Source organism: Arachis hypogaea, chromosome 20, assembly GCF_003086295.3.
Source record: "Arachis hypogaea cultivar Tifrunner chromosome 20, arahy.Tifrunner.gnm2.J5K5, whole genome shotgun sequence".
In the NCBI taxonomy this organism is placed as follows: Eukaryota; Viridiplantae; Streptophyta; class Magnoliopsida; order Fabales; family Fabaceae; genus Arachis; species Arachis hypogaea.
Window position 1 is genome coordinate 23,208,801 of NC_092055.1, and position 9,925 is coordinate 23,218,725.

Below are 9,925 nucleotides of genomic sequence, written 5' to 3' on the forward strand. Positions count from 1 at the left end.
TTGTTGAGTGGATGATAGAAAAGGCTTGCTATTGCTAAACCTATTTCTTCCACCATTATTAAAGCCTTATTGAGGCTTTTGTTAATCCTTCCATGAGAAATTTGGATGATTTCTCCATGAGGAATTATAGGTATTCCCATAGGGTTCCCCCATGTAATTCACCTCTGCTATTGCAGGGTTCTTAGGATCATAAGCTTCTTCTTCAGAAGATGCCTCTTGAGTACTGTTGGATGCAGCTTGCAGTCCATTCAGACTCTGAGAAATCATATTGACTTGCTGAGTCAATATTTTATTCTGAGCCAATATGGCATTCAGAGTATCAATTTCAAGAACTCCCTTCCTCTGAGGCGTCCCATTACTCACATGATTCCTTTCAGAAGTGTACATGAACTGGTTATTTGCAACCATGTCAATGAGTTCTTGAGCTTCTGCAGGTGTTTTCTTTAGGTGAATGGATCCACCTGCAGAATGGTCCAATGACATCTTAGACAATTCAGACAAATCATCATAGAATATATCCAGGATGGTCCATTCTGAAAGCATGTCAGAAGGACACTTTTTGGTCAGTTGCTTATATCTCTCCCAAGCTTCATAGAGGGATTCACCTTCTTTCTGTTTGAAGGTTTGAACATCCACTCTAAGTTTGCTAAGCTTTTGAGGAGGAAAGAACTTGGCTAAGAAAGCCGTGACCAGTTTATCCCAAGAGTTCAGGCTATCTTTAGGTTGAGAGTCCAACCATACTCTAGCTCTGTCTCTTACAGCAAACGGGAAAAGCATAAGCCTGTAGACCTCGGAGTCAACCCCATTGGTCTTAACAGTATCACAGATCTGCAAGAACTCAGTTAAGAACTGAAAAGGATCTTTTGATGGAAGTCCATGAAACTTGCAGTTTTGTTGCATCAGAGAAATTAATTGAGGCTTTAGCTCAAAATTGTTTGCTCCAATGGCAGGGATTGAGATGCTTCTTCCATGTAAATTGGAATTTGGTGCAGTAAAGTCACCAAGCATCTTCCTTGCATTGTTATTATTTTTGGCCATGCCTCCTTCTTTTTCGAAATTTCTGTTAGATTTTCTCCAGAGAGTTGTGTTTTAGCTTCCCTTAGCTTCCTCTTTAGAGTCCTTTCAGGTTCAGGATCAGCTTCAACAAGAATGTTCTTATCCTTGTTCCTGCTCATATGAAAAAGAAAAAAATAGAACAGAAAATATGGAATCCTCTATGTCATAGTATAGAGATTCCTTTATGTGAGTAGAAGAAGAAAAGAAATTCGAATACAGAAAGAGGGAGAGGGTTCGAATTTTAAGAAGAAGAGAAGTGTTAGTAGATAAATAAATAATTAGAAGGAGCTGAGAGAGAAGAATTTTCGAAAATAATTGAAAAGAAAAGAAAAATATTTTTGTTTTTAATTTAGAATTAAAAATTAAAATTCGAAAATTAAAAAATAAAATTAAATAAAATTAAATATTAAAACAAATAGTTAATTAAAAAGGAATTTTGAAAAAGGGGAAGGTGATTTTCGAAAATTAGAGAGAGAATTAGTTAGGTAGTTTTGAAAAAGATATGATTGAAATAGTAAACTTTTAAAATCAAACAAAAAGTCAAGTAGTTAATTGAAAAAGATTTGAAAATCAAATTTTGAAAAGATAGGAAGTTAGAAAAGAAGTTAGAAAAGATTTTGAAATTGATTTTGAAAAAGATGTGATTGAAACTTATTTTGAAAATTAAAGTTGATTACTTGACTAACAAGAAACAAAAAGATATGATTTAAACTTTAAAGATTGAACCTTTTTTAATAGGCAAGTAACAACTTGAAAATTTTTTGAATCAATCACATTAATTGTTAGTAATAATTTTGGAAACATGAAATAAAAATAAGAAAAAGATTTTGAAAAATGATTTTAAAAATTTTCGAAAATTATGAAAGAAAAATTAAAAAGATTTGAATTTTGAAAAAGATTTGAAAAAGATAGAATTTTTTTTTTAAATTGAAAATTTGATTTGACTCATAAGAAACAACTAAATTTTAAAAACTTTTGACTAGATCAAATCAAATTTTCGAAAATTATGAGTGAAATAAGGGAAAGATAATGTTTTGATTTTTGAATTTTTTATGAAGAAAGAGAAAAACAACAAAAAGACTCCAGACATGAAAATTATGGATCAAAACAAGGGAAACATGCAAGAACACTTTGAATGCAAAGATGAACACCAAGAACACTTTGAAGATCATGATGAACATCAAGTATATATTTTTGAAAAATTTTCAATAAAAGAAAACATGCAAGACACCAAACTTAGAATTTTTTTAATATTTAGACACTGAGAATTCTAGAATGCATATGAAAAACAAGAAAAGACACAAAACAATAAAAATTAAAGATCAAACAAGAGGATTCATCAAGAACAACTTGAAGATCATGAAGAACATCATGCATGAGTTTTCGAAAAATGCAAGAAAGAGATAAACATGCAATTGACACTAAACTTAAAAACTGACACAAGACTCAAACAAGAAACATCAAATAATTTTTTATTTTTATGATTTTATTAAATTTTTTTTGTATATTTTTCGAAAATTATTTTGAAAAAGAAAATAAGGATTTCAAAATTTTTAATAGGAATTCTAGGAATCTTACAATGTTAGTCTAAAGCTCCAGTCCAGGAATTAGACATGGCTTACTAGCCAGCCAAGTTTTCAGTGAAAGCTCCGGTCCAAAACACTAGACATAGCCAATGGCCAGCCAAGCTTCAGCAGATACAAATCAGACATACAACAGCTGATACTTCATTCAACTTGCTTCTGTGCTGATGAGTGGAAGCCTCGGTCCAAAAGAATTAGACATGGCTTTACAGCCAGCCAGACTTCAACATGTTTCATGAAACTCTAGAATTCCTTCTTAAAAATTCTGAAGAACATAAAATAATTTATTTTTGAAAATTTTTTGAAAATTTTTTGAAAATAAAAAGAATAAAAACAAAAACTTAAAATTAAAATAAAATTACCTAATCTGAGCAACAAGATGAATCGTCAGTTGTCCAAACTCGAACAATCCCCGGCAACGGCGCCAAAAACTTGGTGCACGAAATTGTGATCATTCATTCCTTGGTAACGACGCTAAAAACTTAATACGCACGTTCATAATCTTAGTTCTTTGTCACAACTTCGCACAACTAACCAGCAAGTGCACTGGGTCGTCCAAGTAATAAACCTTACGTGAGTAAGGGTCGATCCCACGGAGATTGTCGGCTTGAAGCAAGCTATGGTCACCTTGTAAATCTCAGTCAGGCAGATTCAAATGGTTATGGAGTTTTAATAATTAAAAGATAAATAAAACGTAAAATAAAGATAGAGATACTTATGTAATTCATTGGTGAGAATTTCTGATAAGCGTATAGAGATGCTTTCGTTCCTCCTGAACCTCTACTTTCCTATTGTCTTCATCCAATCATTCCCACTCCTTTCTATGGCAAGCTTTGTGTAGGGCATCACTGTTGTCAATGGCTACTTCCCATCCTCTCAGTGAAAATGGTCCAAGATGCGTTGTCACCGCACGGCTATTCATCTGTCGGTTCTCGATCATACTGGAATAGGATTCAGTAATCCTTTTGCATCTGTCACTACGCCCAACACTCGCGAGTTTGAAGCTCGTCACAGCCATCCCTTCCCGGATCCTACTCGGAATACCACAGATAAGGTTTAGACTTTCCGGACCTCAAGAATGGCCGCCAATAATTCTAGCCTATACCACAAAGACTCTGATCTCACAATCAGAAGGCTAAGAGATACACATTCAAGCTTGTTTGCATGTAGAACGGAAGTGTTTGTCAGGCACGCGTTCATAAGTAAGAATGATGATGAGCGTCACATAATCATCACATTCGTCATGTTCTTATGTGCGAATGAATATCTTAGAGAAGAAATAGGCTTGAGTTGAATAGAAAAACAATAGTACTTTGCATTAATTCATGAGGAACAGCAGAGCTCCACACCTTAATCTATGGTGTGTAGAAACTCTACCGTTGAAAATACATAAGTGGTAGTGGTCCAGGCATGGCCGAATGGCCAACCTCCCAAAGAGGGTTCAATCATCAAAACATGATCAAAAGATGTCTAACACAATAGTAAAAAGTTTTATTTATACTAAACTAGTTACTAGGGTTACAAAAATGAGTAAATGATGCAGAAATTCACTTTTGGGCCTACTTGGTGTGTGCTTGGGCTGAGCATTAAAGCTTTCACATGCAGAGGTCTTCCTTGGAGTTAAACGCCAGTTTGTAACCTGTTTCTGGCATTTAACTCTGCTTTGCAACCTGTTTCTGGCGTTTAACTCCAGAATAGGGCAGAGAGCTGGCGTTGAACGCTAGTTTGCGTCGTCTAAACTCAGGCAAAGTATGGTCTATTATATATTGCTGGAAAGCCCTGGATGTCTACTTTCTAAATCAATTGAGAGCGCGCCATTTGGACTCCTGTTGCTCCAGAAAATCCACTTTGAGTGCAGGGAGGTCAGAATCCAACAGCATCTGCAGTCCTTCTTCAACCTCTGAATCTGATTTTTGCTCAAGTCCCTCAATTTCAGCCAGAAAATACCTAAAATCACAGAAAAACACACAAACTCATAGTAAAGTCCAGAAATTTGATTTTTGTTTAAAAACTAATAAAAATATACTAAAAACTAACTAAATCATACTGAAAACTATGTAAAAACAATGCCAAAAAGCGTATAAATTATCCACTCATCAGTAATGCTGACCTGTTGTTTGGAGGTATTACAAATGTTTGTGGAATTTCTGGTGGTATGTTAGCTGGAGGCTTGATTCTTGATAAAATGACTTCAACAATCTCTAATGCCTTCAAGGTAGACTTAGTTGATTTTCATTTATTGTTTATTACGGAGGGATGATGTTAAGGCTATTGTTGTCACATGTATTGCAACATGCTTCTGAGTTGAGAAGCTTTTTTCTTGGATGGAATGACACTTCTATTTTATTTTATTTTCCAATTTTATAAGATAATCTTGGTCCTTATGCCAAGATATATCCTTGTTAGTTAATCTCATTTTTCCTTAAAGTTCCAATGCATTTAGTCCAATTATGATTTTGTGCACTACAAAAAAAGAAGTTTAAAATGGCATTTATATTACGGCGATTTCAAAGAACCGCCGTAATATTTGGATATTATGGCACTTTTGGTCGCTGCCAGTAATAAATTTGTATTTGATGGCGGTTTTAGTCATTATAGCGGTTTTGAACCGCCTTTATCACTTGTATATAAAAACACAAATTGAACATTCCTAGTTACAGAAACACTTGGGTGAAAGTTGAAGCTCGTGTACGACGCTACTGCAGTGACCTCTCTCTCTTGTGTTCTCTGACGATCTCGTCCAACGAAGATCTTCTCCGGTGACATCTCCTCCAGCGACAGCTTTCCCAGCTGCAATCTCTTCCGATGACGTCCCCTCTAGCTTCCTCTCCTTGCCATCCCCTGCGTCTTCTCCGCCAAAATCTCAGCGCCTCCCTTTCGTTCTGGATCAGAAAGGTTGGCTTACCTCTTTTAAGTAGTTTTCGAGGATTCATCGCGAGTGGTTCCACTGTTTGCGCAGCAAAATCAACAGCAACAGCAAGAATAAGATGTGTGGTTGAATCTAGTTTATGTCTTTTTGTAAACTTGTAATTGCGGTTTTAGATTGCTATTGATGTGATTATGATTATGATTGAGCTACTGTTATTGCAATTGAAATAAGAACCCTAGGTTTTTGGCAAGCATTTGCACCTAATTGTGACTAGACAATACGTGATTGAATGAGAATGCATTTGAATGTTAGTGTTTTGATTTCTCGTAATTTATATGCTGTATTTTTGCATTTCAGTTACAGTTGATTGAAGAACAGGGATTTTGGTAAGGATGTTTAAACTTGAAACATGGAAATGGACCCCTGACTCATTAAGATTTTGGAATGATGAGTTCTATTTTCGTTTCTTTTAGTGCAACTCAAAGTTCAGAGTTGTTTTCAGTTGATATTTGTTGTGACTAGCTCTTACAATTTCTTGCAATTTCTTGTCCATAAGGTGTGTTATTGTCTTTGAGTCTAATATTTCTTTTGAGGAGCTTATGCTTTATGCATTTTTCGTGCTTGGGTCATCATTCATTCACTTTTGCTTTGTTGATATGATTGAGATGGATTGTTTCTAAGCCATAGAGGAAGTATCTAAAAGAACAGTAGCGTTAATTGACTGCTTTTGAAATGATTTCTCTAGTAATCTTTGTCAGCAGTTGAGTTTGAACATGTTTCTTGCAATTTCTTGTCCATAAGGTGTTTGTGTTATTGTCTTTGAGTCTAATATTGTTGCAATGACTCTTGCATTGTGTTTCTCTGTGCTATTTTTGGTCCAATGAATTGGAGAGTAGGAATTTTCAATCTTGCAGATTGTAGCTGCCCTTGCTGCTCAATGAAAGCTTTTGTTTATTATGGAATCGCGATTTTTCAGGAGATTGCTTTCTTCGATGTTACTCGAACGGGAGAAATCTTAAGTAGGTTGTCGGAAGATACACAGATCATAAAGAATGTCGCAACTACCAATGTTTCTGAGGCCATGAAGAACCTAGCAACAGCACTTACGGGTCTCAGCTTCATGTTTGCAACATCTTGGAAGTTAACATGTGAGTAGTTGAAGAGTGAAGGTTTATTTCATAGACTATAGACATACATTTATTCCATTGTTCGAATTCTAACTTCTCTCTCTTCCCTCAATATCTTATAGTGTTGGCTTTGGCTGTTGTGCCTGTAATTTCTGTTGCTGTCTGTAAATTTAGGCATTTCCTGCGTGAACTATCTCACAAAATTCAAACTGCAGCTGCAGTAGCATCTTCAATTGCTGAGGTATTTCTCTTCCATCAAACCAACATTAGGAGATGATATTCATTTTCAATCTAATCTTAATTTTGCATGCTGCTTAGAAATCATTTGATGCCATAAGAATAGTAAGATCTTTTGCCTAAGAAGATTATGAAATTTCATGCTACTTTGAGAAAGTTAGTGAGACACACAGCCTTGGCCTTAAGCAAGCTGTGAGTTAGTCCTTTCTGGTTTGATCTATGTGCTACTTTGTACACTAAGTTGTTTTGCCTATGCATTTTAACCTTATCCACTTGATGTTACAGAAAGTCGTTGGACTCTTTTCTGGAGGCTTTAATGCAGCGTCCACACTTTCTGTTATCGTAGCAGTGGGATCTTCTATATCTTCTATATCTTTTTTGTTAATCACAACCTGTCTAATAAGAATAAATGGCTACCGGAAACCTGGTTTGATTGCATTGTTTGATGTTGATGTCACTCTTATAGCCCCAAGGAAGGTATTTGTTCTTCTTGAGCCAATGGCATTAGTATTGTATAGATAAAAAAATATATTAATGGAACAATTTGATGTGGTCTGAGTCACATTTATTGTTTACAAGTAGTTTAAGGTTACTAATTTTACTTGCGCCCTCAGCGCTAAGCTTAGAGGTAAATTTGATTTTGGTCCACTCTTCTATTTTACTTGCGATTAAAATGGAAGCTTCACTTCTAATTAAGAAGCTATAGACTCTACACTATGACATATTATTATATCTTAATTTAACATTATAAATTTGTTTCTCTCTTATTCTGAATTAATATGAATATGATATGATTCTTTCGGCTTGGTGTATATCTAGAATAAAAATGTATAAAAGAAAAGTCGTGATGCTTTTCTTTTCGCTGAATGAATGATTTATTGAATTTAATATATAATAAGTACAAGCTAAGCTTGAAAAATATATGATTTGAAGTGGCATGAAAGTCACTCAAAGTAATGATATTCTGAAAGGGTGCAGCTGTATAAACAAGACCAAGTTGAAAAAGTATATTCATATCATATGCCATATATATTCAATTTCACTCTCACTCAATATTATTAGTTTAATTTTGCCTCTACTATATAAAATACAATATAAAGGACATGAGAGAATGAAAAAAAACTACTTAATGTAGACCGTCAATTTTTTTTTTACTTTTTTCCTATAATTTTGACATGAGTGATATTTCATTATTATCTGAATTTTAATTGGCAGGTGACACAATTTGCAATACACAAATGAAAACTATAAAATTCAAGGTGTCTATGGAAAGCATTATTTTTCTCTTAATAATTGTTTCTCTTTTTCTTTGAAAAGATACCTCCAAAACCAATGAGTGGAATAAGTGGCTTGATCTTATTCTTCTTCTTCTCACTCCCAATTGAATGGTGCCTCTTCAATTTTTCAACTTCAAGTGTAAGCGGTTGTGGTGACGGTGAAATAATGAGTTAATGAGGGTGTATTTGCAAAAGTCACATACCTTTTCTTTTGCAATTCATCATCATCAAACTTTGTTACATTATTTTTATTTTTATTATTCTCCATGTCCTTGACATCTTCAATAATAACCGGTTGTTCTTCTTCTTCTTGCATTATGGGATGATGCTTATTATTATTATTATTATTATTATTATTATTATTATTATTATTATTATTATTATTATTATTATTATTATTATTATTGTTGCCCATGGATTCTTGCTTCAATTGTTGAAGCTCTTGCCTTGTGAGTTCAAGCTCTTCTTGCAATGAAGAAAGACAATGCGCCATTGACATGGTTTCTTCTTTAGCTTTTTGAAGGTTTTGCTTTGTCTCTTCAAGCTCAGCTTCAATGGCTTCATGCCTCAGGTTCAAAGGCTCATCAATAATAACCCTATTTTCCATTATTTTGTAATAATACACTCTATGTGTTTGTTATTTTACTTCTTAGAAATTGGAATCATTTAAATATATATTTTGTTGTCCAGTTGTTGCAGCTGAATCTTTAGCTCTGACCCTGCAAGCATCTTGCAATTTAAAAGATTCAAAAGAACTTTTTGAAAGGTTATTCCAATATTATTAATTTGTTATATCCTTGGATTTAACTTTCGCTATATCTGGTTATGATTTATGAAATGTTGTGTTAGCAGAATGTTGTGTGAGAAAATCTGCTTCCTTTCTTAATATATTCTTGATGATTTCATTGCTTGAGATGTCTCTTCATTATAAGATGAAACTAAATGAGTAAATGACCCTTTTCTCATAGGAAGCTAGAGCTTTACTAGGAAGCCTTGAATATCAGAAGGGTAATTTTGTTTATTATATTTTCAAATTATATTTTTGTTGTAGGAATTGAATCAAGAGAGTGAGATTTCATCGCCAAAAGAGTTAGGAAGTAGGTCTTCTGGAGCAAGCAATAGAGCAGCATGAAATATGATGGAGATTTTATGTATTAAGAGTTACATGTTATGACATTTATAGTTGAAAAATTATGTTATGTTTGATACTTTGTATAAGAGTTATTACTTTTGATTTCTAATACTAAAAAATCATATATTATGTTTAATACTTTGTTTCTGAGTTATATAATATTTTGTTTATGGATTATGATTTCTAATAATAAATATTATTTGTTTAACACGATAAAAACGAGGGTAAAAATTGCATTTTTAAACGATAAAAGAGTGTCACTGTTAGGGTTAAAACGGCAGTTCAAAAATGACATTTTAACCAATCAAAAGCCACCTTGTAAGGGTAAAAACGGCGGTTCAAAAATACCATTTTAACCGACTGAAATGCCACTATTAGGGTAAAAATGGCGGTTCAAGAATACCATTTTAACCGACTAAAATGCCATTCTGTGAGGGTAATAATGGCGGTTTAAACTGCCATTTTAACCAACCCTTAAACCGCCGTTTTAACCTGGAAATAACGGCGGTTTGAACCGCCATTTTAACCCAGTAAAAAACCGCCGTTTTAACCTGGAAATAATGGCGGTTTGAACCGCCATTTTAACCCAGCAGAAAACCGCCGTTTTAACCCCAGGAAATTGTGGCGGTTTTCAGAAAACCGCC

General features: G+C 34.1%; 1 protein-coding gene and 1 non-coding gene across 18 annotated transcripts; both read left to right on the plus strand.

Moving 5' to 3' along the window:
• Positions 1-537: 537 nt before the first annotated feature.
• LOC112787483 (small nucleolar RNA R71) lies at positions 538-645 on the plus strand. Its single transcript, XR_003194895.1, has one exon. It is a non-coding gene; the product is annotated as a small nucleolar RNA R71 (small nucleolar RNA).
• Positions 646-5,280: 4,635 nt separating this feature from the next.
• Positions 5,281-9,417, plus strand: LOC112783322 (ABC transporter B family member 25). 17 transcript variants are annotated; one of them, XM_025826234.3, is made up of 8 exons: positions 5,296-5,534; positions 5,866-5,894; positions 6,423-6,656; positions 6,758-6,876; positions 7,158-7,349; positions 8,663-8,720; positions 8,840-8,915; positions 9,201-9,417. In XM_025826234.3, exons 3-8 carry the CDS (start codon positions 6,446-6,448, stop codon positions 9,205-9,207), a joined length of 663 nt encoding a protein of 220 aa, XP_025682019.1. In that variant the 5' UTR covers positions 5,296-5,534; positions 5,866-5,894; positions 6,423-6,445; the 3' UTR covers positions 9,208-9,417. The 17 variants fall into 17 exon arrangements, 16 of the variants coding, with proteins under 16 accessions (XP_025682015.1, XP_025682017.1, XP_025682016.1 ...); XM_025826241.3 differs by having other exon boundaries at positions 5,409-5,534; positions 6,485-6,656; XM_025826242.3 differs by having other exon boundaries at positions 5,491-5,628; positions 6,485-6,656.
• Positions 9,418-9,925: the final 508 nt, after the last annotated feature.

Excerpts from the sequence above, each read along its gene's own strand:
- LOC112783322 (XM_025826230.3), top strand. The coding sequence starts at position 5,445 with ATGACGTCCCCTCTAGCTTCCTCTCCTTGCCATCCCCTGCGTCTTCTC. Across the intron at positions 5,629-6,422 it reads AGCAACAGCAAGAATAAGAT|ATTGTAGCTGCCCTTGCTGC; the intron begins GTGTGGTTGAAT and ends TCAATCTTGCAG. Across the intron at positions 8,721-8,839 it reads TCAATGGCTTCATGCCTCAG|TTGTTGCAGCTGAATCTTTA; the intron begins GTTCAAAGGCTC and ends TTTGTTGTCCAG.